Source organism: Trichoderma evansii (genome assembly GCF_050947405.1).
Source record: "Trichoderma evansii strain SZMC 28006 chromosome Unknown GGI43scaffold_6, whole genome shotgun sequence".
NCBI classification, from domain to species: domain Eukaryota; kingdom Fungi; phylum Ascomycota; class Sordariomycetes; order Hypocreales; family Hypocreaceae; genus Trichoderma; species Trichoderma evansii.
The window spans coordinates 980,784-1,005,756 of NW_028145200.1; the positions used below are offsets into that span (position 1 = coordinate 980,784).

Below are 24,973 nucleotides of genomic sequence, written 5' to 3' on the forward strand. Positions count from 1 at the left end.
CCTCTCCCAAACCGCCCAGCTTCCCCCCAGCAAAAGCTCGTGCTTGGACGCCCGCCAGCCCGCACTGCTCGTCTGTCTCGACCACCATCCATCTTGCTCCAGGTGGGGTTCCCTCTGGTGCTTCCTCCGCCATCACCTCAAGCCCTCATGTCACTTGGACCAACCGTTGCGCAACAACCTTGAATCTTGCCCTCCGCATCCCTATCTTGCCCCATCTCTTTTTTTTTCTTGCCCTTGAATTTTTTTTTCTCCCTGCACAGACGCGGCGCATCGCCAAACACAGCCGACGAGCTTAGCATCCAGCTTACCCATCCTTTCGCAGCTACTTCGTACAGAGGTGTCGATCTTCGCCATTGCTCCATCCATCCGCATGCCAGGCGGCAAGCTTTGCATCCGCACGAGCTTTGCGCCGTTGTCGGTAAATCGATAGATTTGTTCACGAGCTTCCGCACGACATTCTTTGACTGCACTGTTCGCAGTGTATCGTTTACGGCGACTGTCGCTATTGCGCGACTTCCTGAAACAGCATTTGACCGCCGGTCGTACCGCCGACTTGAACTCTTGCGATATCATCTACTGATTCGATCTTTTTTCCTCCATCTCGCATCCTTCCTCCTCTCCCTCGCCTCCCGTGTACCGATATTCGATCGCTGTCTTGTATAACGATTAAAAAAAAACATGGCTGGGTTATTTAGGAAGGTGTATGACTGGCTGCTGCGGACGTTCTGGTGAGTAGTAACTATTTCGCAGGGGCAGAGGCGGGGGCCCATGATACCGCTGCTTGGCAGCATGGTGTTGCTGTGTCGCGGCGCCGACGGTCCTGAGCTTGCCCGCTTGCCCGCTTTCCTCTCCTTGAGCTTCGTGCTTGGATTCTGACTGGTGATGCTAGGGCGATGGAAATGGAGGTGACTATGGTTGGACTGCAAAATGCTGGAAAGACGTCGTTATTGCGGGTACTGGCTGTAGGTTTCCCAATTTTTTTGCGATACGATATTCCTCTGCTGGGTTGGGCTGACTGATGGTTGCTGATACAATCGTTCAGGGTGGAGAGTTCACACTTGAGTAAGCGCACCCTCCTCTTATCGTCTTGTTCGTTTTCGCGTCATGGGGTGACCGGCAGCTGTCGGATCGTCTCCATGGCATCCATCTTTGGAAAGATGTGTTCGAAATGCAAGTCCGATTACTGACTGTGATTCTCGTGTAGCTCGATTCCGACTGTCGGGTTTAATATGAAGCGTGTGCAACGGGGTCATGTTACACTCAAGTGTTGGGATATCGGTGGGCAGCCGCGTTTTCGCACCATGTGGGAGCGGTATTGCCGTGGTGTGAACGCCATTGTCTTCATCGTAGACATTGCGGATGTAGACCTCATCCCTCAGGCCAAGGAGGAGCTTCACTCCCTCATGGCCCACCCGTCTCTGGGCGGGATCCCCTTGCTTGTCCTCGGGAACAAGTCCGACCTCCCAGAGAAGCTGTCCGTGGATGAACTGATTGATGAGCTGGACTTGAAAAGCATCCAACACCGTGAGGTTTGCTGCTACGGCATCAGTGCTAAACACGAGACAAATCTCGACGCCGTGGTACAGTTCCTGATGAAGTGGGCTGGTCGGTGAAGGCCTTATCCTGCTAAACACGCAACGACTAGGAAAGTTTGCCTATTCGTCTAATGATATAGCAGAAGACCTTCGTGCCCAGCAGCTTCAACACAGACAGGACTGGAAACGGCGCTGACCATTAATGCCCTTAATGCCCCAACCCCCAAGTGCAAAGAGGTCGACTAGACCCGGCACAACCTTGAGCGAAGCACAACCCGCCGCCTGTGCGGCAGGAAGGCGAGATATTTTCCGGACGGACGGCAGTTGGTATATAAATTTCCTCTCTCACGAACTCTCATGAAAGATGATGGCGACCATGGCAATATTTTTTTTTGTTTTGTTTTTGGCTCTCGACCGGGGCTAAGCTTTGAGATAATCCTCCCTTTTGGCTCCAGGTATGGATGGAAGTAAAAGAAAGACGGCATCCGGAGGCATCGAGTGTGAGATATAGAAAACGGAACCGGGGCGTGGAGCATGGTGGGCACTTGCCCGTGTCTTTTGTCACCCCTTTTCCTGTTTCTTTGGTTGGATAAGTTGTGATCTTTCGTTTCTTATTTTTTTTTTTTCTTTTCCATGGACAAGATCAACTCCAAGGCGCGCCTATGTATAGCAAGCGATCCGGGCGATGAGATATGAATGATGATTTATAGCATTTTCTGCAAGAGTAAGAGTAAGAGAAAAGAAAAGGAAAACAAAAAAAAAAAAGATATCTTTCTCCCAAGTGGATCCAGTGATAGAAGGTCGATCACAGCTTGGTGGCGTTGTCTAGGAAAGTCCCATGAGCAAGCCTCTTAAGCATAGTGAGTAGATGGCGTAAAAGTGCAAGGCCTGGAGACATAGAAATAGAGGCGAGATCCATGGAGCAAAAAGTCCCGGCGGTTTGGTCCTTGGAAAAGCCAGTGTGGGAAGGGTACAAGCCTTGAGTAAAGTATGCGCGGGGCTGGGGAGGTACCTCAGCCAGCGTACACTGCAATGCGTGTGCAAGTGTGGGGGGAGAGCACCACCAGCCACACAGGCAGATCAGCCAGTGATGGAGAGGATGAGGCTGCTGCTTGACAGAGGAAAAAGGAAAAAAAAGAAGAGGAAAATGGAGGATGAGTGTGAGAGAGCTGGCATAAGTATAAAGGATAAACTGTTGTTTGGGCGAAAGAGAAGAAAGGCGAGAGCGTAGCAAAAAGAAAGGCGTGTGTGGGTTGAACGGATCTCGAGGCTACACACGGACCACTTTGATGCGTTGGCCAACTCATCAGTGCAGTTGACAAGCGCCGCATTCCCTGTCTGGTGATTTGGATTTGGATTGGTGCTTTTTAGGCTTGGAGCTGGGGTTGGGGTGGGAGGCATATACAGCGAAAAATGATGGTACTCGAAGGAGACTGGGTGGCTGGGGAAGATGGATTTTTTCCTGCTTTTTTTTTCTGTACTTTACTTGTATTGGTATAAACGAGTACCATCATATTTCTTTAAAAAAAAAAATAAAAAAAATATTTAAATTTGATTTTATCTGATTTTTATTTTGCGTTGAGGCTTTTGAAGGTGCATGAAACCAAATCCATGTCTATATGCTATATGATGTGATGCCTTTGCTCGTTTTGGTGTGTGTAGCGCTGCATGTTTGCAGAGTGTGCCGGGGTGTCGCCTGTTTAGTGGTGGTGGGAGAAGAGTGCCAGCGCATCAAGTAGGGGTGGGTATTTTTCTCTTTTTCTCATATATGGATTGCTGAGATGCGGGATGAGAGATTGTACGATACGGCAGTAGTGTAGTGGGATATAGAGTACCTCCCTAGCTGGGGAAGCGGCAGACTGATGGATGGGCGCGCCTATTATTAGCTGTATTGTATTATTTATTTACATGTTATAGGTTACGGAGTAGAGTATATTGCTTGTATGTAAATATCAGAGTATATATTACCTAAAGACTGCTATTCTATCTGAGGTATTGGATCAAGGCGGAAGTGGTGTTTTTCTCGATAGCTGCAGCCGCCGTAATAAACGTCGGATCGGATAGGCGCTCAGCATTTGGCATTGGCCAAGCAAGCATCAGGTGATGGCCTCTGCTGCAGCTGCTTGAAGGCGACCAATCTGGAGAGACAATGATGAAAAATTTTCATCTCATTCTCACATTTTTCTGTGCATTTTTTAGAATAGGAGGCTGAGAGGAACATGCATGTGTTTGCTGTTACTGCTGGTGCTGCTGCACTGCTTCTTATCTGTCTCACCGAATGCAATGCAATGTAAGGTAATGTAATGTGAAGCAAAGGCGCAATGACGCAAAAGGCGCACCATGTACGATACAGGTGAGAAAATGGCAAGGTAACGGCAATTACTAACTCATGTGCCGACCCTATTTTTCTGGTGGGATGCTGGCATGAGGAGGAACAGGTTCGAGGCTTTGGGACGGGCCGGCTTCCAATGACTTGGCGATGGATGGTTGTTTGGGCAGGAATGGATATAGCGAACGGGAAGAAGAGAAAAAACTGTTGGGTAGATGTAAGAGCCTCAGCCTTTTCATTTCGCATGAATGTATGTAAATGCACATGTGCGTGGATGGATTACACTATGTGTTGCATGCAGCGCTGTGCTTGTAATGCCATGTAAGTGAGCGTGGTTGAAGGGGATTTGCTCGCGCGGGAGGGGAAATTGTGGTGATGATGAGGGGTAAAGGGATGAGAGGGGACGATGACGATGCTGGGATTGCGGTTCTTGTTGAGGAGGGAAATGTGTGAGAAATAGATGGGAAGAGTTTGAAGAGAGAGTAAAATAAGAGAATGAAGAGAAATTGAAATAGTAATGTCTAGAGAAAGCTAGTATAGAATATGGCTGCTTAGACTGGAGATGGGAAGGAGTTGGTTAGATCTCATAATAGATAAGATGAGCCATCCATTAGTTCGCTCGATGAGTGCCGTCAGTGGCTTGACAACACAGATTCTGGTCATCCAACCGCCTACCACGATGATTTACATGTGACACTGCAGTGTACATGTAAGACTGACTATTGCAGCTGCAGAGACATGTGGGCGAATCCAAGCTGGCCCATACTGGCAAACATCGCCTTTGGTGGCTACTGGGTCTGAGCAACACCAGAGAATCGCCTCCCCCACTTTTTGTGTCAGGCGATGCAAAGCAGCAATGAATAGCATTTGGTATTTCAAGAGTTGGATTTCCTCTCAGTTGTTTACTTCTTCTCTTTCTCTCTCTCCAAAGCTCTTTTCAAGAACTTTTCCTTTCTTCCTCTTCTTCCTCAAGTCTTAGGGGAGCGAGGGGAGAGTTCAAGATAGCTCAATCACTCTTTTTTTCTGGGGCACTGATTGTACGTATACAAAGTGGCGTTGAAATTGGCGAAAATCACTCGACTAATTACGCTATTAATAGACAAGCCCGACGCAGAAAACTCCCGTACACGAATTATGGAGTCTTAATACGAGCTTTATCCCGCTCTTACAACAGTAAGTAGTTTCACTTGATTTCTAAATCATATGCATAAACAGGCATGCTGATCCTTGGCCTATAGTACGGGATTTACACAATGGCCACCCTGGGCCGGTAGTTGGATGAAACAAAGGAGAGGTTGAAACAGGAGAGGCTAGCATAACCAATGCACTTTAGCTAGTACTGTAGCAGACCATCTGTCTCATCCAGCGATCGCGGCGATAATATGGGACGCTGTGATTGCTGAAGGGGGTTGACAGTCTGCTAGGGGACTTTCCAAAGGGCGTTGGTGGTTCTGGCTTCTTTTTCTGGGAATGGGATCTTGGATATACTATAGAAGGGGGTTATGGTGCATCTAAGGGTTAATTAATACCGGGATGGCGTGCTTGGAAGTCATTCTCTTGATTAATATAGATAGATACCTAGATAGGCAGCGGTAGCACTACTACCGATAATATTGACTCATCTCAGCTCTTAAACTGTTGCTGTCATCGCTATCATACAAACGTTATAGAAATACCCAATCCCATCATATATACAATTAGAAGGCCCGCTCTTATCCAACTCATTATTCTACCATTTATCCAAATCATGGGTAATCCGTAAACCCAGCAGACTTTCCACTCCTATCCAACATGTACTTGTACTTCTTCCTCTCCCTCAGCAACACCGCCGGCACGTCCATGTTCTTGTCAATCTTCTCAAAGGTATCAATCTTCCGTTCCCAGACGTCCTTGCCCTCTCGAACCGCGTCGGCAATAATGTCCTTGTCGCGATAATATTCGTCATTCATCCACACGTGTGAGAAGCTGGCCATTTTGTTGAGGAACTGCTCTATCGTGGCGAAGCAGCTGCTGCAGTGCCAGGCTGCGTTGGAGAGGTGGCCCTTGTCCAGATCTCGAAGAAGCGGGAAACCGCCAATGCCGGCGCGCAAGTTGTTCGGTCGGATGGTGCGCTGGCCGCGGTAGAAAGTGGCCTGTGGAAAAGGCCACTCGGGTCCAGTGTGAAGAAACTGGAATGAGTAATAATAAAAGCGTGAAGCCAGCGTTAGACGAGCTGGGAAGCTGCATGTGCGCAGTAAAAAGAGCGTCTCGGGTCGCGGGATCTCATCGACATCGGCAACAATTATCGCATCACCGAGGACGGGTGCTGAGCGGCCGGTCAACTGTGGGAAGACCTGGTCGAAACCGGCGTCGCGCTGTAGATCCTCATAATCCCAGGGGCGCTTGGGGTCGAACCACTCTGGAAAGGTAAGTTGGTGGTAAATCATCTTGTCGTGGTAGCGCTGGAAACGATCCCAGTTATTGAGCACGATGAGAGCCTTGTTGCCGCCCTGGAATGTCTTGGGCGACTCGACAATGATAAAGTAGTCGACATGCTCGTACATGGTCTCCAGCCGAATCTCTAGCCAATCCAGCTCTGTGTTCACCATGACTAGATCGTAGATCTTGCGCTCCCCCGACGCAGCCCGAGGCGTAAAGACATTGTAGCCATGAGCCTTGCAAAAGGCTCGCGCCTGATTCGAAGAGTAAAACTCGTGGTGACTGGTAGAATTGCTAGTAGAGAAGCTGAGATGCGACGGCAGCTGGTCGCCCAATACTAGGTCGAGGTTGGAGATGCGATGCCGTTCAGGATGCTGGGCGAATAGCGGTTGATTCGACAGCCACCAGATGAGGCTGAACAATCCGGCAAGGAAAACGAGTGGAAGTGGCCGCGAAATCATTGTAGCGAGGCCGTCGTGGTGTTGTTATCTCTCATGCCTGGACATTTCCTATCTTCCCATTCTTGTACGCGTAAATGGTTGAGAGGCTTCGTCTCCTCTCTGTATCTCTCTCCCACTTGTTCTTCTCTTCCTTCCTGCTTCTCTTCTTCACATAAAAGAACTTAAAACGTTCTTCTTTACTTGGCGTGGGGAAGAGAGTAAAGTATAGAGTTTTGCTTCTCCTCTTCCCTATTTAAAGCATGCAAGAAACGCCACACTTTGTTGGGACGACCCTAGAAGGTCGTATCACTAGACGCTTTCGTCAGCTCCCGAGCTAAACAAGGGCCATTTTCCTTTCATTAATATGCCGCTTCCTTGTTGGTCTTACTGCTGATTAGTCTTCCCATCGCCCTACACATTCGACTGTGATCTGCCCGAGCCAACACACGCTAGTTTAATACGAATAAGCCGAGCCCCCATTCTTTTCAACGAGTGCTTCCCGCCGTCAGCCCATAGCCACAATGATAGTGGTAATTTTTTGGTTATCATCAAGGTTATGGTGCCTGGAACATGGGTGTCGCCTGTACCACACCCGCCATTTTCGTAATAGCGCCGGCCCATCTCTTCATTTGTTATCCTCTATAATGCTCTAATGGGCGCTAAAACCATGTGAGTTTCCGGGGGGTGAGATGTTTGAGACTGTTTCTTTTTATTTGCGGCAAGGTTGAAATGCAAGTGAGTAGCAGTAGGATGAATAGGTTGGTCAAGCGTCAAGCCAAGGGAAGATGAAGCTGAATGAAGAAATCGGATCGGACCCATCTGCCAAGAGATCTGTTTGATGTCGATTGATGGACTGTGCGACGCTTGTTAGCGAGGCTCTTGTTCTACACGGGTATAGACTGATGCCTTTGTGGGGTTGCACGAGTGCAAGCCAACTTATAGTTCAGGTAGTAGCAGTATCTAGTGTTTCGAGAGTCCTCAAGAGCCTTTGTCTTTGGGGATGCGATGCAGAACTGGGGTTCTGATAGTATTATGATTTCTTTCATGCTTATTTTAGCCACCCTGTCTTTGATAAGGAAAATTGATACTGTAAATGGCTGTGGTGGGTAATTGATTAAGCGCTATTCTTGGCAAGGAAAACGTTTACAGGGCCATTGATACTGTAGGCAACTGTTTGCGATTGTGAAAGGTTTCCTGATGTGAAATTGTGAGGCGATGCTATGGGGCTTAGATTAATACTGCATTGACTATAGATTTGGTATTTCGCATCCCAGTTGTCAATGAAGGATATTTGGTTCCTAAACTTTATGTTGTCTACTCTACCGCATCTAGCCGCAAGGACGGATACGTGTATAGACATGAAAGTCAGTAACCAAGCCACGCACCAATCATATCCATCTTACAACCCTATTACCCTATTATAGCAATGGCAATGGCAATGACAATAACATACCCATACTATACCCGCGAATTGCTTACGCCGAGATGTTTAGTTTCCAGCATCACGGGCCGGTTCTCGGACAGGCGGGGCCGGGGAGTTTAGCCTCCAAATCTTTTAACCCCTCCATTGAATTGAGCGACTCGGCTCAAATTGCTCCGTGTCGTTGATACTTGAATATGAGGGGCTCGGTATTTTCTGCTGTTATCTCGGCTTCAAATTCTGCATCTCTGCTACGTCGACAGACCGTGCGGACGCTAGGACAGCAAGTATCGAGACAGCGGCATCTTTCGAGCTGCAGTGCTAGAAACAACGCAGCAATCATGGGAAGCAATGAGGGAACCAATGCCTGGGTGGGCGTCAAGGGCGCCGGGTCACTGGATTTGCGAAGTGAGAATTACTGGCTTTATTTTCCACATAATGAATTTTATGGAAGACAAGAAGAGTATAGAGAAGTAATGGTGTTTGCTAACGTATTCGTGCTCACAATACAGGCGATGTCATGACAACCCCCACGCCGTCCATGTTGGCTGCCATCTCAAGGTGCACTCTTCGAGACGACGTCTTTAATGAGGACACAACGACACAGGATTTGGAGGCTCATGTGGCCAAGCTGGCAGGCAAGGAGGCTGGCTTGTTTGTTCTCTCGGGCACAATGGGCAACCAGATATCTCTGAGAAGCCTCTTGGTTCAGCCTCCTCACGCTGTTCTGGCTGACCATCGATCTCACATTATTTGCTACGAGGCTGGAGGGTTCGTAACTCACATCTACCCTTTCTCTCTTTATATCTAGTATCAATAGCTTACTAATTGGGATTTATAGTGTATCTTCCTTGACTGGTGCTACTGTCAAGCCTGTCGTTCCCAAGAATGGCGTCTATCTCACTCTCGAGGACGTCAAGGCCAACGTCGTCATCAGCGACAACTTCCACGACTGCCCCACCCGCGTCATCAGCCTTGAAAACACTCTCAACGGCATGATCATGCCCCTGAGCGAGGTCAAGCGCATCTCCCAGTTCGCCCGCGAGAACGACATCAACATGCACTGCGACGGTGCACGTCTGTGGGAGGCCGTTGTCGCCGGCGCAGGTACCCTAAAGGAGTTTTGCGCGCAGTTTGACACTATCAGTTTGTGCTTCTCCAAGGGCCTGGGAGCCCCAGTTGGAAGCATCATCGTTGGAGACAAGAAGACTCTGCAGCACGCGAGGTGGACGCGGAAGGCTATCGGAGGAGGTATGAGACAGCCGGGCTTCATCACCGCTTGTGCGAGAGTTGCTGTGGATGAGACGTTTGGAACCAAGGATGATGGCAGCGATGGCTTGCTGAAGCAGACTCACGAGATGGCTAAGAAGGTTGAGGCGCTGTGGGCGGGCATGGGTGGCAAGCTGGTGCATCCAGTTCACACGAACATGGCTTGGCTGGATATTGAGGCGGCCGGGTGCAGCGCAGAGAAGTTCATTGAGTTGAGCGAGGCTGAGGGATTGAAGACTTTTGGAGGCCGACTTGTTACGCACTACCAGATTGCCCAGAATGGCGAGGAGGTATTGGAGCGATTGGAGAGGGTGTTTAAGAAGGTGCTTGCATAGACGACTTGACAGAATTAAAGGGATAGTAGATTGTACAATTGAGCAAAGATCCATCTTCATAGCCTTCTTGAGTATCTGGTACTGAATAAGTCTCGATGAATCACTTGACTCTTTACAACATCTTGATTGCCAGTTAATGTCATCAACCTTGATTAGCTTCGGCGAATTGCGCGGCGCATGTCACTGATCGCCGTGTAGCCTCACCTCTGATTCCACGTAGTTGATTCGTGTCAAGACGCCTCATCTCACGGGGAAAAAACATATTAGGGCCACGTGAAAACTTGAGACGCGCTTACCCCGAGGCGGACAATCCGGTGGGTGACAGTTAAACCAATTGACTTTTTCGCTAAACATCAGCTTTATTATTGAGTTATCGATTAATTGCCCTCTTTAGCTGGGCGGTTTTGTTAGTTGGCGCCTTTGACGTCAAAGCGATGTTCTACGACGGAAGCCACAAGAGAGCTGACACGCCATGTTAACACAGTCATGGAGTTTCATTCATATATTGTTTCAACAGAATTGACCTTGGAACGTGAATATTCAAATTATGCAAAAGTTTAAGTGTGCATCGTGACTTGAAGATATAGAACGCTCTGGCAATATAAAACCATGGCCAAGTAACAGCTGCGAATGATGTACTGGTGATGACTTCAAGACTTGTGATTAGCGTAATGCGGAGACGAGGGACGCCACGCCGCTGAACCCGCGCTAGAACAACTTGAAGATCTGTGGAGAAGCAGCTGTGGGGGAGCGTCTCAAGTTGGAAAGCTCATGAATTGAGATAATCTGACAGTCTGCATGTCTCACAGCCTTTGTGCTTAAACTTTGTGTCAAAATGTTGGCTCAGGAGAAAAAATGTTCAGAAAGCAACTCAATTGCCATCAAAAATCATTAACAATGTGAATAACTCCGCTGTAGTACGATACATCACACTAACAGTGTTCCAAATGCCACAACTTATTCTTCACGAAAGCCTCGTACGACATACTAAGCCACAACATCTACATCACGTCCCAATAGTGCCGCCCGCTTATGCTCGGACTTGCTCTGAATTCACGCTCAAAAGTCGATCGATGGCAAAGTGGGGAAGGCTGAGTGGTGTGGCGGATTGAAAATGAGTTCGCGACCAGTGTTTGTGATGGATGCCAAGCTTACTGCCAAGGTTGACATGCCTTGATTGTCACATTTACTGGATAATATCAAGATCGTGGCAATAAAATGGAAGTATTACGAATACCTGTACATATAAATAGGTTCATATACCCACTTTCTCGAGTAAAGGCTCTAATAGTTGAGAGTCTTAATACTTTGTAGCTCTCTTTCGAGAACACAATGAAGATGGCTTCACTGCAATCTCTCATAATAGCCACTTTGGCGGCTCTGCCGAGCATGATAAATGCTCTCTACATCAATGGATCTGTAATTGCGCCATGTGACTCACCCATCTACTGTCATGGCGACATCCTTCAGGATATCCAACTGGCGCACCCTTTTTCCGACTCCAAGACCTTCGTAGACATGTACGCCAGTCATCTCACTCACACACATATGTATCTATGTAAGCTCACACATCACAAAACAGGCCAGCCAAAAGACCACTCCGCGAAATCCAAGCCGCCTTCAACAACCTCACCAAGCCCCTCTCCAACGATTCCTCCCTCCAAACCTTCCTAGACACCTACTTCGCAGACGCCGGCGGCGAACTCGTCGAAGTCCCCCGATCAAACCTTACCACCAACCCAACTTTCCTCAACAAAATCAACGACACAGTCATCAAACAATTCGTCACAAAAGTCATCGACATCTGGCCCGACCTCACGCGCCGCTACTCCGGCGCCGTGGGAAACTGCTCCACCTGCCCCAACAGCTTTATTCCAGTGAACCGCACCTTTGTGGTGGCGGGCGGGCGCTTCCGCGAACCGTATTACTGGGACTCGTACTGGATTATTGAGGGCTTGTTGCGCACGGGCGGTGCGTTTGTGGGCATTGCGAAGAATACGATTGAGAATTTCCTGGATTTTATTGAGAGGTTTGGGTTTATTCCGAATGGCGCGCGGTTGTATTATTTGAATAGGTCGCAGCCGCCGCTGTTGTCGCAGATGGTGAGGGTTTATATTGAGCATACGAATGATACGAGTATTTTGAAGAGGGCTCTGCCGTTACTGGTGAAAGAGCATGACTTTTGGATTAAGAACCGGACTGTCAATGTTGAAGTCAACAACAAGACATATACGCTGCAGCAGTATGCCGTGCAAAACACTCAGCCACGGCCAGAATCTTTCTTGGAGGACTATGTCACTGCCAACAATGGCTCCTATTATGCCACTTCCGGCATCATATATCCCGCGAACAAGAAACTCAACTCAACTGAAATGGCAGACCTCTATGCAAACCTCGCTACTGGTGCCGAAAGCGGCAACGACTACACCTCTCGCTGGTTGGCCAACCCATCCGACGCCATCAACGATGTCTATTTCCCCCTTCGCTCACTCAACAACAAAGAAATCATCCCAGTAGACCTCAACTCTATCCTGTACGGCAATGAGCTCACAATCTCGCAATTCTATAACCGAACCGGCGATTCCACCGCCTCCAGAGCCTGGGCCGAACGTGCCGCAAACCGCAGTACCGCCATCCAGGCCGTCTTCTGGAATGAGACCCTCTTCAGCTACTTCGACTACAACCTCACTTCATCATCACAGTACATCTACGTACCCGCAGACAAAAACACCATCTCGCTCGACACGCAAACCGCTCCTTCTGGGAAGCAAGTCTTCTTCCACGTCGGCCAGTTCTACCCCTTCTGGACCGGCGCTGCGCCAGATTACGTCAAGAACAACCCTTACGCCGTGACTCGTGCCTACGATCGCGTGGCAGGATATCTAGATGCCCAGCCCGGCGGTATTCCAGCCAGCAACGTCCAGACCGGCCAGCAGTGGGACCAGCCAAACGTCTGGCCGCCGCACATGCACATCCTGATGCAAGGCCTCAATAATGTGCCAGCAACCTTTACGGCACAGGATCCTTCATACCAGGACATTCAGAACCTCTCATTGAGGTTGGGACAGCGATATCTAGACTTTACATTTTGTACGTGGCTCGCCACAGGAGGATCTACCTCTGAGACACCAAAGCTGCATGGCTTGTCAGACCAAGACGTCGGCATCATGTTTGAAAAGTACGACGATAACTCGACCAACGCCGCTGGCGGAGGAGGAGAATATGAAGTTGTCGAAGGTTTTGGCTGGACGAATGGAGTGCTGCTGTGGACGGCTGATACCTTTGGAAATAAGCTCAAGAGGCCGCAGTGCGGAAACATCACGGCAGGCCATCCAGCACCGGCATCTTCCTCTTCAAAGAGAAGCGCAGTTCATTTGGACGCGTGGGATGCGAGGAGGGTAAAGAAGTTCGGCAAGAGAGCAGAAGGGAGAGTACGAAGTCCTTTCCTGTTTTAAGAAAGAATAACAAAGTGATACGACTATTCCTATAGCGATGGAATAATTGTGCCAATACATTAAAACATGGTAGCGAAATGAATGAGTTAATATGAAACAAGTAACAATAAATTTTGGAGTGTAAATATCAAATCAAAAACGAGTGCGTTTCCTTTATCCATAACTAGAGGTCCATCATTCAAAGAATCCATATCCCAGTTTCATTAAGTCAACCATCTCATCAGCTTATAAATCCGTCAGCAAATTTCTGTTCCTGTATCCATCCTATAAAAAGAAATCATGAATCATTAAAAAAAAGAAGAAAGTATTTTTTTTCTCAAACTGAAGAAACTTAAAAACACTTGGATCTCACCGCCGAATTCCAACATCGGTTAATCGATAAACTGAAGCCAATCCTCAAATCCTTTGATACTCTCGTACTGCGGAAGGCGTTCTTTCACCATTCTTTCATTGTCAGGATCTCGTACTTCCATTATATGCAGGCCTTTTTGTTCCTCTGTAGGAAGCCGTCGTCTCATGTAGCAAAAATAAACGTAGAGAATCAAACAGAGGTTTTTGACACGGTCGGCAACGATAGAGCCATCCCACGAGCTGTAACCATCGTTCTCTTTATCAGTGTATGATTCAATTTCAGATGGAAATGGCGCGTTGTCCCATGATTGGTTCTTATCCCATCGTTGGGTCCACGAGGCTAAGCGCCGGCGAAGAGAGATGATAGCGCGGCCGACATTAAGAACAACCTCGCGGCAAATGTTGGGATTGCCAAGAGCTTTCTTGAGATAGTCATAGAATTGGAGCTCTAATTGACGTCCAATAATTCGATATAGCTGAGCTGCGACAACGATAAGCTGCTTATGCTGTTCGTTGCTTGGATCGAGGTCGAGGCAGTCTTCAATTCCATGACTAATTTCGTATACCATAGAGTACGTGGCATAGGGAGCCGCGTCGTCCCATGCGAATAGTGTCTTACACAAGCTTGCTAGCGGGTTGGTGCCGTTTCTAATACATGCCTTCCAATTGCCTTGCCGCTGGATCTTAAGACCATCGATGAATTGGTGAAAAGGATGAGAGGTAGGAGAGCAGTTGGAATTGATAAAGGTCCAGCAAGCCTGGAGATCAAGCTCGAGAAGCATACTGGCCCCCTCGTATGCTCGAATGACGCCGTAAGGTCTTTGCAAGGTGCTGATGGAGCCAAGGAGCTGCCTCACATCAATGCTAGAAGGTAAGCTAATTGCTTGACGAAAGGCATTGGAAGCACCAGAATATATAGTGTGAAGAGCTAGAATTCAGATATCATATCAGTAAATGGCTCAATACTCAAAGATATATTGACCCCTTACCAAGTAACATAGTGCTACCTTGTTGGATGAGTTCGATGAAGCTCGCTGGAACACAGACGAATGGCTTCGGGGCGTTATTATGGGTACTGGTACAGCGGTCACAGTTTCTTCCATGTTCTCGGCCTTCGCACTAGATAGTTGCATGTTAGCCATGATGTTACATATATAATACTGTGCCGGTAGGAGAACGAGTGTGGAGTTGTGTAATGTGCAGGGAGCTCTAAATAACGACAGAAAAGGTGAAGAAGGAATTCATCGAAAAAGCGAGAAGAAGGAGTATAAGCGGGCAAATAAAGCAAGGGGTTTCAAATTAAACCTACGATAACTTTGGCCAGTTTGCAGCCAATGCACACAGTCCGCTCGTTTCTTCTTTTCGTCGCAGCCTTCCGCTTCTTGTCTTCCAGAGGCTTTGTACGTCTTCCGCGCCCTTTCCTCGGCATCGTTACTTCACGCCCAATAAAACTCTTCTTTCGTGTCCCTTCAGTGACATTCTGCTGAGGTTTTGGTTGTAGGGGGGTTTGCCCAATGGACGATCGTCTATTGAATGATCTAGCGCTTAGTGACCGCTGTAGCGGAAGATGTTGTATAGTATTCTCGAACGTGCTATGATGAGAGGCAGCAGGGTGGCGGTTGCGCAAAGACTTTGTGCTCGAAACCCGATCATGATTGTCTGTTGGTTCGAAGGAGGAGTGTGTGAAACTAGACTCCGTTTTTGGGGAGTGATAGCTGTTGCTTGTCTCGAAATTTGAGGTCTCGAAATTTGAAGACGGTTGTATATCATTGGAGAGGCAGAATCCAGAACTTCCAACGCTATACAGAACCTCGCGAGCATCGTTTGCACTGTTCAATATATCAGGCACCATGTCCTCGACACCAGAGCATGTGACTATGGGAGTGCTACCATTCGAGGAGTGTCCAGAACGGGTTCTTGAGTTAGGTTGGCCGATGCTAGAAGCCTGTGGTTGGCCCAAGTGGTTGTAGGGCAGATTGATAGGGATATTTGGGAAGCCATTTCTAAATAGCTGCGCCGGAATTGGATCCTCAGAGTATAAAGGATCATGCCTCTTATCTGAGTACTGGAAACCATGCTGAAGCTCGTCATCCCCGCGCTCGTATGGTAGCTGAGGGGCATCGTATACCGTCATCTGTGTTTGTACGGCAGAGTGCGGGCGGTGGTTCTGGCCAGGGTTGTATCTTTCAATGGGGGAGCTGAAAATCAGGCTGTCATTATTGGCTGCACTGGTCTGTTGCTGAGGCCAATCAGAAGGAGATTCAGTTCGGCCAAGGCCGGAAGTAAACGAGGGTTCTGGCGAGGGCTGAGGACTGTGCCCATTACCAACCATAAGAGAGCCTTGAAAGGTAGCACAGAAGCTAGGTTGTATAATTTGGGGCGGGCTCCTGCGGTTTGATTGTGTCGATGTCCCGAAAGCGTCATCAGCCTCGGCCGCAAAACATCTAGATTTGATCACGAGTTAGCCATGGCAATATTAAGACGCATGCCAGCAATATTTATATCGCCACCAGCTAGTCAGTGCGTACCCATAAGAGGCATCGTCTGGAGTGGCCTCGAGCATGTTGTTTCCGCCCATAAAGGAAGTAAGTTGTAATTGTAGAAGTGCTCCGGCTTGGGGAGGCGGTTCCAGATACAACATTGTCAACACAAGCTGAAATCTTTGCCTTTGTATTAAGGAATAGAAAAAAGAAGGAGAGAAGAAGAGATTAAAATATCTTTTCTGCTGCTGAAAACCATGAAGAGCGCCAGAGGGTGGTGTGGTGGATTCACCTGAATACAACCCATGCTCGTAGAGCCTCGCGTGTGTATTAGGCAACTGGGCACCACTGGACCACACATGCTGCTGGGTGGCCAGTTCGGTAAATGATACATAGTGTATAAACGCCTTATTCCACATCTCTACCAGCGGCGGAATTCACACATTCTATACACCCCTTGAAGTACACCACGATACTGTTCGGCTCCAAGAGGCTCTGCGGGTGGCATGGATCAGACCCAGGGCAATGCGGGTCCATTTTGACAACCCCATCAACATTGCACTTCGACTCTTCCAGCGGACGAAGTATATTTGAGAATATGCATATTACTATCATTCGACGCTACCCGTTATTGTTGTCAATCGCCCTTTCGTCACCAGGAGCAAGCATGCGGCTCTGCGGCTCTCTGTGCTCTGATTGGTAAGTTGTGCCCAACGCACCTTGGCAAGCAGCCAATGCGCCTTTCACCCCATCTAGGCCGATATTAATGTGCGCAATCCCTGTTACACCTCTGTTACTTAATGAGATTATTGGAGAAGACAAGACCCCCTGGGTGTGTTTTGTGTGCTGCATTGTGGCAGGATCTAGACTTCCAATCAAGTATTTTTTTGGTATTAGTGGGCTGCCTTATGTGCTCCATGTAGGTACTTTGTAGCCGCCTTTTTTTTTTTTCACCCGCATAATATTATGGCGGGGTGTAAATATGTATGCAGGCCCTGCAGGGGGAAAAAGCTGTTGCCGGCAATGGTGAGGCGTGCTGATGTCGCCCTTTACGGATGCCACGTTCCACGTCCGCCACATGGAGTTGTTGTTGGTGACGGGACGCTGAGCCACAGCAATAAGATGGATATAGGTGTTTGATAGTCGATAAAGTAGCGGTGGAAATAAGAAAGCCTTGAGTGCTCCGTATTAGATACTGGATACATGGCGATGCTCAACGCCTTGTCAGGGTAAGGTGTGCTGGCATGCATGGAGTTGCGGCGAAGGTTCTTGAGCTGAACCGAAAAGCGCCCGTATAGCACTCTGCTTCCCATTACGAAATGGCCGTTTACACCCCCAAAAAGGCTATGCCCCATCTTCGTTACCGGCATCGCGATCACTATTGACATTGACACAAGGCTGGCAGGGGCCGTCCGCTTTACAGCAGCTTAATTCGCCACCAGCGCTCCTGACATTCGGCCGGAAAACCCTGTCTGCTACACACATACGCACACTCCCACACACGCAGGGTTACTGGACACTGTACAGTTCATGCCACGGCCGCGTGGCGTTGGTGACGCGAGGGGAAGATATGATTGCAAGAGGCCCTTCCAAAAGACTCTTCTGTTCCTGGATCAAGTGCCTTGTGCTGTGTATAGAGAGCCAATTTTCAACAGCCCCGCCAGTTCGTTTAGAACGAGTTAAGAATTGAATGTTTTGGTTTGTCATAGACTCAATACTATCATCGGCCTCTCCGTGAGCTTCCATAAATGCCTCGTGGTTGAGCATGAGTCAGCCCTATGGCAAGGTTGCTATTTCGTCGAAAAGTAACCGAGACATACACACCATTTTGCTCTCATTTCTGCTTTCCCCATGCCATGTCATCGTATTGGGGTATTGAACTAGTTGCTGGTATCAGGTTCGGGGCTGGCATAGAGCCGGAGAGGTGGGGAGCCGTGTCGGAGTCGGGACTTGTGGGATCCGTAACCGAGAGAGCTGAGAGATAGTCGCCAAGCAACGCAGAGAGTGCCGGTAAAAACTGCCGTATAAGAGAATGTACAAACCGATGTACCAGTGGAGTGGATCGAAGATCATCCTTTCTCAGCTGGTCAGGGATTGAGAATGAGTTCTTTTACTTCTATGCCAGTTCAAAAGATCAAGCCGACGTATTGAGTGTCTGAGAGATGGCCGTGGAACTTTTCCAAGAGGATGGTGATGCCTGATCGGGCCTTTATGACCTCACCGGGACAAAAACGGATGTGTCTTGGCCATTTATAGTATCCTTTCTAGATGTACAAAGAGTCGCTGGCGCCGGTATATCCCAAATAGTATATGCTGCACATGAGGCGAAAGGCTTGGGGTGGATGATAAAGGCAATTCCGCATCGTATCACGACTCTGGTTTGTATTGCAGAGATATTGTATCATCAATGGGAGGAAAATTGCTTGGGCGACAGGAGTTGATGTGATTCAATCTATGTTGGCACTCAATCTGGAAATATGATCTTGAGGCTCTTTGGGCATTCCACCGATTTGGTAACTGTATCGACTTAGTAATGCGCTGCTATTGGATTCACTTCAGAACTATGATGTCTTCGGCTTCAGCCCTCGAAAGTGCGCATACGTACCTGGCCCCCAACGGACCAGTTGGGTGGTGGTCTCTCTGAGATGTACCCAATGATTGTTCGCAGTATAGATTTGCCCAATCTAATTGAACCAAAGCATTGGTTGATTCTCCTTGACCCATCTCTTGCCAAAAGACTGTATCCCCCCAAGAGCAGAGGAGCCTTGTGGCGCAGGGCAGTTCATGGCTGCTTGGCTGCTGGCGCCACGTATGGCCGGCAGGGATAGTCTGCATAGGTAGGCACCCAGGCTGCTGCGCCGCATCCAGCGCCGCAAATGTAACCCAAGGCGAAATATCAGAGGGCAAAAAGAAGCGAAGGGCTCGGAGGAAAAAAGAGAAAGAAAATGCTGCGCCTTTACGAAATGCTTCGAGTGAGATTGAGGGCGTGGTTCGAAGGCGGTGGAAGAAGCAAATCGTCTTAGCCTGAATATATGATATGTGGTAAGATGTAGATTCCAGCAGTGCCACTACCCAATCCTGCCGAGATGGCACCTGAGGCATTGACAGCGGCTCTATTGCAACGGGCAGCCGCTGTATCGGATCGTGCCTTGCACTCTAAGAGGAATGTAGTAACAGCATGCACTTTTACTTGCACGTGTAAGTCATTGGTAGGTATGGAGTACATAGAGCTTTCGAATTGATAGGCCAAATTCAACTCGTCATCTGCCAGGTACAGACTACACCTGGTACGTGCGCTCATATGCAATTAATGTTACGAACCTATCTCTTACGACCTACAATTAGGATCTTCTCGGCCGCGCCTAGCCATGCAGCATGACTCTTGAGCTCTGGTATGATGAAATTGAGATGAACAGAGCAGGGTATCGCTTCAGCGTATCTGCGTCTACTACCTAGGTAGTTATTCTAAATATAGAAGTAAATAGTACTTGTATACTCTTCAACAGCCTCCTCGCACTACTACCTACTCTCAGGTAGGCGTTCCTTGGTCAAAGTCAGGCGATGCGTGCAATGTGACATGATACCGACAACCGACGACACCATGCATAAAGCCGCTCGAAAGCCCCGAGTATAGCGCTCCTACTGCGTGATAGCGTTGCCATAGCTCCTCTCAGCTAGCTGACACCAAACCAAAACGCGAGCAATACGGCTGGCTCCGATCCCTGCAGGATCTGTTCGACCTAGTCCCATAGTAGGCGGAAGTGGCGCTACGGACACTGAGATGAATGGATTGGGCCATATGTAGCGCTTGGCGATGTTAGCGGCCGCTTTAGAGGCTTTTTTGCTCAAGCCATTTCATCAGCTCTGAGGGGAAAGCTAGCAGTGGCATGTTCATTGACGGATTTAGATTGAGGTGATTAATGTTGATCTATACGGGAATTAGGAATGGCTCGTGTAGAATAGAGTTTCTATAAATTAATATGTCAATGGTATAAATAGGAGCTGGATTCGCGCAGGAGACCAAGAGAGGGAGTAGAAGCATTATTCCATTCTATACATGACTTTAAAGCGATCAGTTGACTTCACATCACCTTTACCAGCAATTTCAACCCTCAACAGCAATTCACCATGGTCTTCGGCAAAGACAAAGAGCAGCAGAGGCCTCAAGAGGTTGCAGATATTCCTCCACATCTGACTGACCTACATTGTTTCACAGAAACAGAGGGCGTTGTCACAACGAGTAAGTCAGTCGACTGCATATACGGAGCACATAAGCGCAGGCGCAGGCGCGGTTCCAAATCGCCACTGAATCTGCATGGTATAACAAAACGCAAATGTTCGGATGGCTAATGATGTATCTTAATCTTGTTGTAGCCATGATGGATCTCCCCGGCTACCGCATCGAGCAGGTTCTCGGCACAGTCTACGGCATTACTGTGCGGTCGCGCAACATCGGCGCCAGCCTGGGCATGGTCTTCAAGAGCATGGCCGGCGGCGAGCTTCGGTGGTTCACATCCATGCTGTATTCATGTCGGAATGACTCCATTAGCAGAGTCGTCGAGGAGTGCAAGCGACGGGGTGGCAACGCCATCATCTGTCTGAGATTCGATGCGGGAGATATGGGGGGCTTCGCTCAGACGGCGGCGTATGGGACAGCGTGCCGGGTTGTCAAGATAGATGAGAGCACCCACGCGCCGCCACAGCTGCAAGCGGCTACGCATTCGTAGAGCCTGGCGCTTAGAGAGAGCGAAGAACCCTCTGGGGATGGAAATGAAATGTGAGCTGTCGGCTATCATAAGGCTGTGGCAGCCAACGTGGCTGGAGCTGAGGAGAGGCAACGATGTGGCACACGTTTCTATGTATAGGCCAATCTGGGGGGAGCTGTATTGAAGCTGATTTGGCGATAGCTACATACCGACATGTACATACCTCTGCGCCACGGCCTTGGCTTGCCCTTTTGTTCTGTATATGGCAGCGAGGCCATCGCGATAGGATCTTTTTCGGTAATTCCAGTCTTTTTGCGCTGCTGTCCCGTATAGGTTATTAGTCTTGATAGATAATACACACCCCCCATTCAGCATCCGCCGTGTTCCCTAGCCGTACCATCGCTCCGCATCTCGCCTATCCTCAGTTGCTCCTATCACCTGTCATCCCTCTATCCGATGCCTGGAGACGCTGGATTGGTGTGGCGGACTGGCGGTTCCACAGCCGCGCTGATCCCGCTGCGGAGCCACTAGAAGCTTGCGGCGAATTAACGAGGTGTAGACGGCTGCATCATGCAGAGGATATGCGGTCGCCTTATTTTATGTGTTGTTGTGTGGTGCTTTTGGTGATCTGGCAATACAGAGCATAAGACACTATGCATACCGAGCAAACTGTACATGCCTCACCTCGGCATATGCTGAGCTTATTGGCCGGCAGTGGCACTCTCACTTTGCAGTGGAGTTTCAACCGTAAGACCACTTACATACTGCCAATGGCACTTGTATCTGGCAAGTAAGATTTGGCATCAGTCTATGAGATGATACTCTTGATTGCCACGATTGCCGCGATTTAAGACGAGGCTGGACGACCATGGGCACTTCCATTGGCCAATGCGCGATAGACTTTACTACTCTCCTTGCTTACGGTACTATATCTGCTACCAAGATACATGGAGCCCGTAGCCTAGCACAGGCCCCTGTAAGACCAGCACTAGCAGCAGCTTACTGTACGCCAATCACGTCACCCAGACAGAAATGGACGACAATAAGCTTCTCTCAACTCTCAATACAGAGCAGAGAGCACATCAACACCGGCAATTGACCGCCTCCCCCTCGTCGACTGCTTTCCGAATTGCTGGTATCCGCATCGTGATCTCGAGGCAACGCTGCTGCGATTTGCTGTGCGATGATGATGCGTGGCTGCCTCTGAACCATCCGGCTGACTGATACGCTCGAAAAAGCAACCCCTTCCACGTTACCCCTGCGTCTCCATCATGGCGGCGCCGTCATCCGCTGACGGGTTCAAGAGATCCCCATCGACCGACTCTCTCTCATCCGTCTCGACAACCAGCATCGTCTTCGACCGGATACAAGAAGAGATGGAGAAAGGCACAGCGCCGCGAAAGGCCCGCGACAGGTCTGGCTACACCGACGTGTACGACGACGATCCTCTCAAGGATGAAGCTGCCGATGACACCGAGAGCGCCGCCTTTCTTGGCTCGACCGGCGCGGGCCTTCAACGCAGGCCTATGGACAGGAAGCTGCGTCGCATCCTCTTCATCTGCGCCGCCATCTTCGTTGCTGCCTGGGTCGCATCTCTCGCCGTGTTTGTCTCCAAGGGATCGTACAAGCACGCCAGTGATGTGGAGCACGATCCGGACGCTGACTCTCGTGGCTCCGGCAAGCCTGTCACCTTGGACCAGATCTTTGATCGTTACTGGTCTGCCGAGAGCAAGTCGCTTAGCTGGATTGCAGGCCCCGACGGCGAAGATGGCCTATTGCTCGAACAAGGAGTATCAGGCAAGGATTATCTCGTCGTGGAGGACGTTCGGTCTGTAGTAGGGGACGCAAGTGCTGCAAGCGATGCGGATACTCAGCTGGCAAAGTCTCGCACCCTCATGAAGACGGCGCAATTCGAATACGCAGGCAAACCTTACACTCCCCAGTGGCTCCAACCCAGTCCAGACCAGAAAAAGGTCCTCATTGGTGTTGCTAAAGAGAGCGTCTGGAGGCATTCGTTCACGGCCGTCTACTTCGTCTTCGATGTGGAGACGCAGACTGCAGAGCCCCTCATCACGTTGGATACGCAGGCTCGTGTTCAGCTTGCAAGATGGAGCCCTCGAAGCGACGCGATTTCTTTTACCAAAGATAACAATCTCTTCATCCGCCGTCTCACCGGTGACGACGATATCGTGCAGATTACAAAGGATGGTGGCCCGGAGTACTTTTACGGCATCCCCGATTGGGTCTACGAAGAAGAAGTTTTCTCTGGAAACAGCGCTACTTGGTGGTCTGACGACGGAAAGTTTCTGGCTTTCCTCCGGACCAACGAAACCGGTGTCCCAGAGTATCCTGTTCAGTTCTTCATCTCGCGACCCAGCGGCCACCCAGCGGCCAGTGGCGAAGAGTCCTACCCCGAGGTTCAGCAGATCAAGTATCCCAAAGCAGGCGCGCACAACCCCGTTGTGGACCTCCAGTTCTACGATGTCACCAAAGGCGACGTTTTTTCGGTTAGCACCGGTGATGAGTTTCCCGATGATGATCGCATTATCAATAGCCTCATCTGGGCTGGCGACAATGTCCTTGTCAAGCAGACCAACCGCGTCAGTGATAACCTGAAAGTCATCCTCGTCGATGTCAATGAGCGTCAGGGCAAGACTATCAATAATATCGATGTCGACAAGCTTGACGGTGGCTGGTTCGAGATCTCACACTCAATGACCTATGTTCCTGCAGACCCGGACAATGGTCGACCAGACGACGGCTATGTCGACACAGTTATTTACGAGGGCTATGAACACATTGGATACTTTACTCCTCTGAGCAACTCCAAGCCCATCATGCTCACCTCTGGAGAGTGGGAGGTTGACAACGCCCCTTCAGCCGTCGATCTCGTCAACAACCTTGTCTACTTTGTCGGTACCAAGGAATCTTCTATTCAGCGCCATGTGTACTCTGTGAAACTGGACGGCTCGGACCTACAGCCCCTCACAAACATTTCTGCTGAGGCCTACTACTCTGCCTCTTTCTCATCTGGAGCAGGCTTTGCCCTCCTGTCCTATCGCGGACCTAAAATCCCGTACCAGAAGGTCATCTCAACCCCTTCCAGCAACATTTCTTATGAGGTTGTTGTGGAAGATAATGCTGAGCTTGCTGATCGTGCCAAGAAGCACGAACTTCCCATTCTCAAATACGGCACGCTCGATCTCGGCGATGGCATCAATGTCAACTACCTCGAACGTCGTCCACCTCATTTTGACCCCAAGAAGAAGTATCCCATCCTCTTCCAGCAGTACTCTGGACCTGGCTCGCAGGAAGTCACCAAGAGGTTCTCAGTCAACTTCCAGTCCTACGTCGCCTCCAACCTTGGCTACCTGGTCATCACCGTAGACCCCAGAGGTACAGGTTTCCTCGGCCGCAAGCACCGTGTGCCAGTCCGCTCTCAGCTCGGTCTCCTCGAGGCGCAGGATCACATTGCAGCTGCTCGCCACTTTGCCTCCCTCGACTACGTCGACGAGACCCGCCTCGCCATCTGGGGCTGGTCTTATGGCGGCTTCACCACCCTCAAGACGCTGGAGCAGGACGCCGGCCGCACATTCTCCTACGGCATGGCCGTGGCGCCCGTTACCGATTGGCGCTTCTACGACAGCATCTACACCGAACGCTATATGCGCACTCCCCAGGAGAACGACAAGGGTTACGCCATATCCAAGGTGTCCAATGCCACGGCACTTGGCGAGAACAAGCGCTTCTTGCTCATGCACGGCGTTGCCGATGACAATGTGCACTTTCAGAATTCTCTCACTTTGCTGGATAGCCTGGACTTGGCGGGCGTGGAAAACTACGATGTGCATGTTTTTCCCGACAGCGACCATGGTATTTACTTCCATGGCGCAAACCGCATTGTATACGACAGTAGGTTCCTAACTCTCTTCTCTACATCCTACCTTTCCACTCCAAAAAGGGCACTGCTAATTATTATCTTTTAGAACTAAACAACTGGCTTATCAATGCCTTCAACGGCGAGTGGCTCAAGACAGCTCATCCCAAGCCAAATGCCAAGAAAGTATAGAATAGATAATACATCTCAACCTATTCTGTGCATTTTTTGTTTATTTTTCCTTTTGGAGGGTTTGGATAGGGGCGTAAACCTTGTGTATAGCATAGCAGCCATTGTTTGGACATGGCATAGTAGCCTTGCTTTTTTTTTATAGTGCAATCGATTGATATTTCGATTA

At 49.3% G+C, this 24,973-nt stretch overlaps 8 protein-coding genes across 8 annotated transcripts; 5 read left to right on the plus strand and 3 right to left on the minus strand.

The window, feature by feature from the left end:
- The first annotated feature begins 520 nt into the window (after positions 1-520).
- Positions 521-1,695, plus strand: GGI43DRAFT_334051 (P-loop containing nucleoside triphosphate hydrolase protein). Its single transcript, XM_083202010.1, has 4 exons — positions 521-728; positions 890-962; positions 1,043-1,062; positions 1,205-1,695. Exons 1-4 carry the CDS (start codon positions 679-681, stop codon positions 1,611-1,613), a joined length of 552 nt encoding a protein of 183 aa, XP_083062189.1. The 5' UTR covers positions 521-678; the 3' UTR covers positions 1,614-1,695.
- A 3,346-nt stretch (positions 1,696-5,041) lies between these two features.
- On the minus strand, positions 5,042-7,012 carry GGI43DRAFT_334249 (glycosyl transferase). Its single transcript, XM_083202012.1, has one exon. The coding sequence runs from the start codon at positions 6,741-6,743 to the stop codon at positions 5,610-5,612; it is 1,134 nt and encodes a 377-aa protein (XP_083062190.1). The 5' UTR covers positions 6,744-7,012; the 3' UTR covers positions 5,042-5,609.
- Positions 7,013-8,016: 1,004 nt separating this feature from the next.
- GGI43DRAFT_401357 (pyridoxal phosphate-dependent transferase) lies at positions 8,017-9,939 on the plus strand. Its single transcript, XM_083205564.1, has 3 exons — positions 8,017-8,550; positions 8,655-8,913; positions 8,984-9,939. Exons 1-3 carry the CDS (start codon positions 8,340-8,342, stop codon positions 9,744-9,746), a joined length of 1,233 nt encoding a protein of 410 aa, XP_083062191.1. The 5' UTR covers positions 8,017-8,339; the 3' UTR covers positions 9,747-9,939.
- Positions 9,940-11,030: 1,091 nt separating this feature from the next.
- On the plus strand, positions 11,031-13,387 carry GGI43DRAFT_334287 (Six-hairpin glycosidase-like protein). Its single transcript, XM_083202013.1, has 2 exons — positions 11,031-11,266; positions 11,329-13,387. Exons 1-2 carry the CDS (start codon positions 11,079-11,081, stop codon positions 13,199-13,201), a joined length of 2,061 nt encoding a protein of 686 aa, XP_083062192.1. The 5' UTR covers positions 11,031-11,078; the 3' UTR covers positions 13,202-13,387.
- Positions 13,388-13,572: 185 nt separating this feature from the next.
- GGI43DRAFT_382417 (uncharacterized protein) lies at positions 13,573-16,193 on the minus strand (the record flags this gene model as incomplete). The annotated part of the gene is made up of 4 exons (XM_083203245.1): positions 13,573-14,480; positions 14,542-14,671; positions 14,862-15,996; positions 16,081-16,193. 4 exons carry the CDS (start codon positions 16,191-16,193, stop codon positions 13,573-13,575), a joined length of 2,286 nt encoding a protein of 761 aa, XP_083062193.1.
- A 346-nt stretch (positions 16,194-16,539) lies between these two features.
- On the minus strand, positions 16,540-16,982 carry GGI43DRAFT_334310 (uncharacterized protein). Its single transcript, XM_083202014.1, has one exon. The coding sequence runs from the start codon at positions 16,882-16,884 to the stop codon at positions 16,654-16,656; it is 231 nt and encodes a 76-aa protein (XP_083062194.1). The 5' UTR covers positions 16,885-16,982; the 3' UTR covers positions 16,540-16,653.
- Positions 16,983-19,508: 2,526 nt separating this feature from the next.
- Positions 19,509-20,823, plus strand: GGI43DRAFT_334349 (YbjQ family protein). The gene is made up of 2 exons (XM_083202015.1): positions 19,509-20,272; positions 20,407-20,823. Exons 1-2 carry the CDS (start codon positions 20,161-20,163, stop codon positions 20,757-20,759), a joined length of 465 nt encoding a protein of 154 aa, XP_083062195.1. The 5' UTR covers positions 19,509-20,160; the 3' UTR covers positions 20,760-20,823.
- Positions 20,824-21,923: 1,100 nt separating this feature from the next.
- GGI43DRAFT_334377 (dipeptidyl aminopeptidase) lies at positions 21,924-24,922 on the plus strand. Its single transcript, XM_083202017.1, has 2 exons — positions 21,924-24,650; positions 24,725-24,922. Exons 1-2 carry the CDS (start codon positions 22,010-22,012, stop codon positions 24,805-24,807), a joined length of 2,724 nt encoding a protein of 907 aa, XP_083062196.1. The 5' UTR covers positions 21,924-22,009; the 3' UTR covers positions 24,808-24,922.
- The last annotated feature ends 51 nt before the right edge of the window (positions 24,923-24,973 follow it).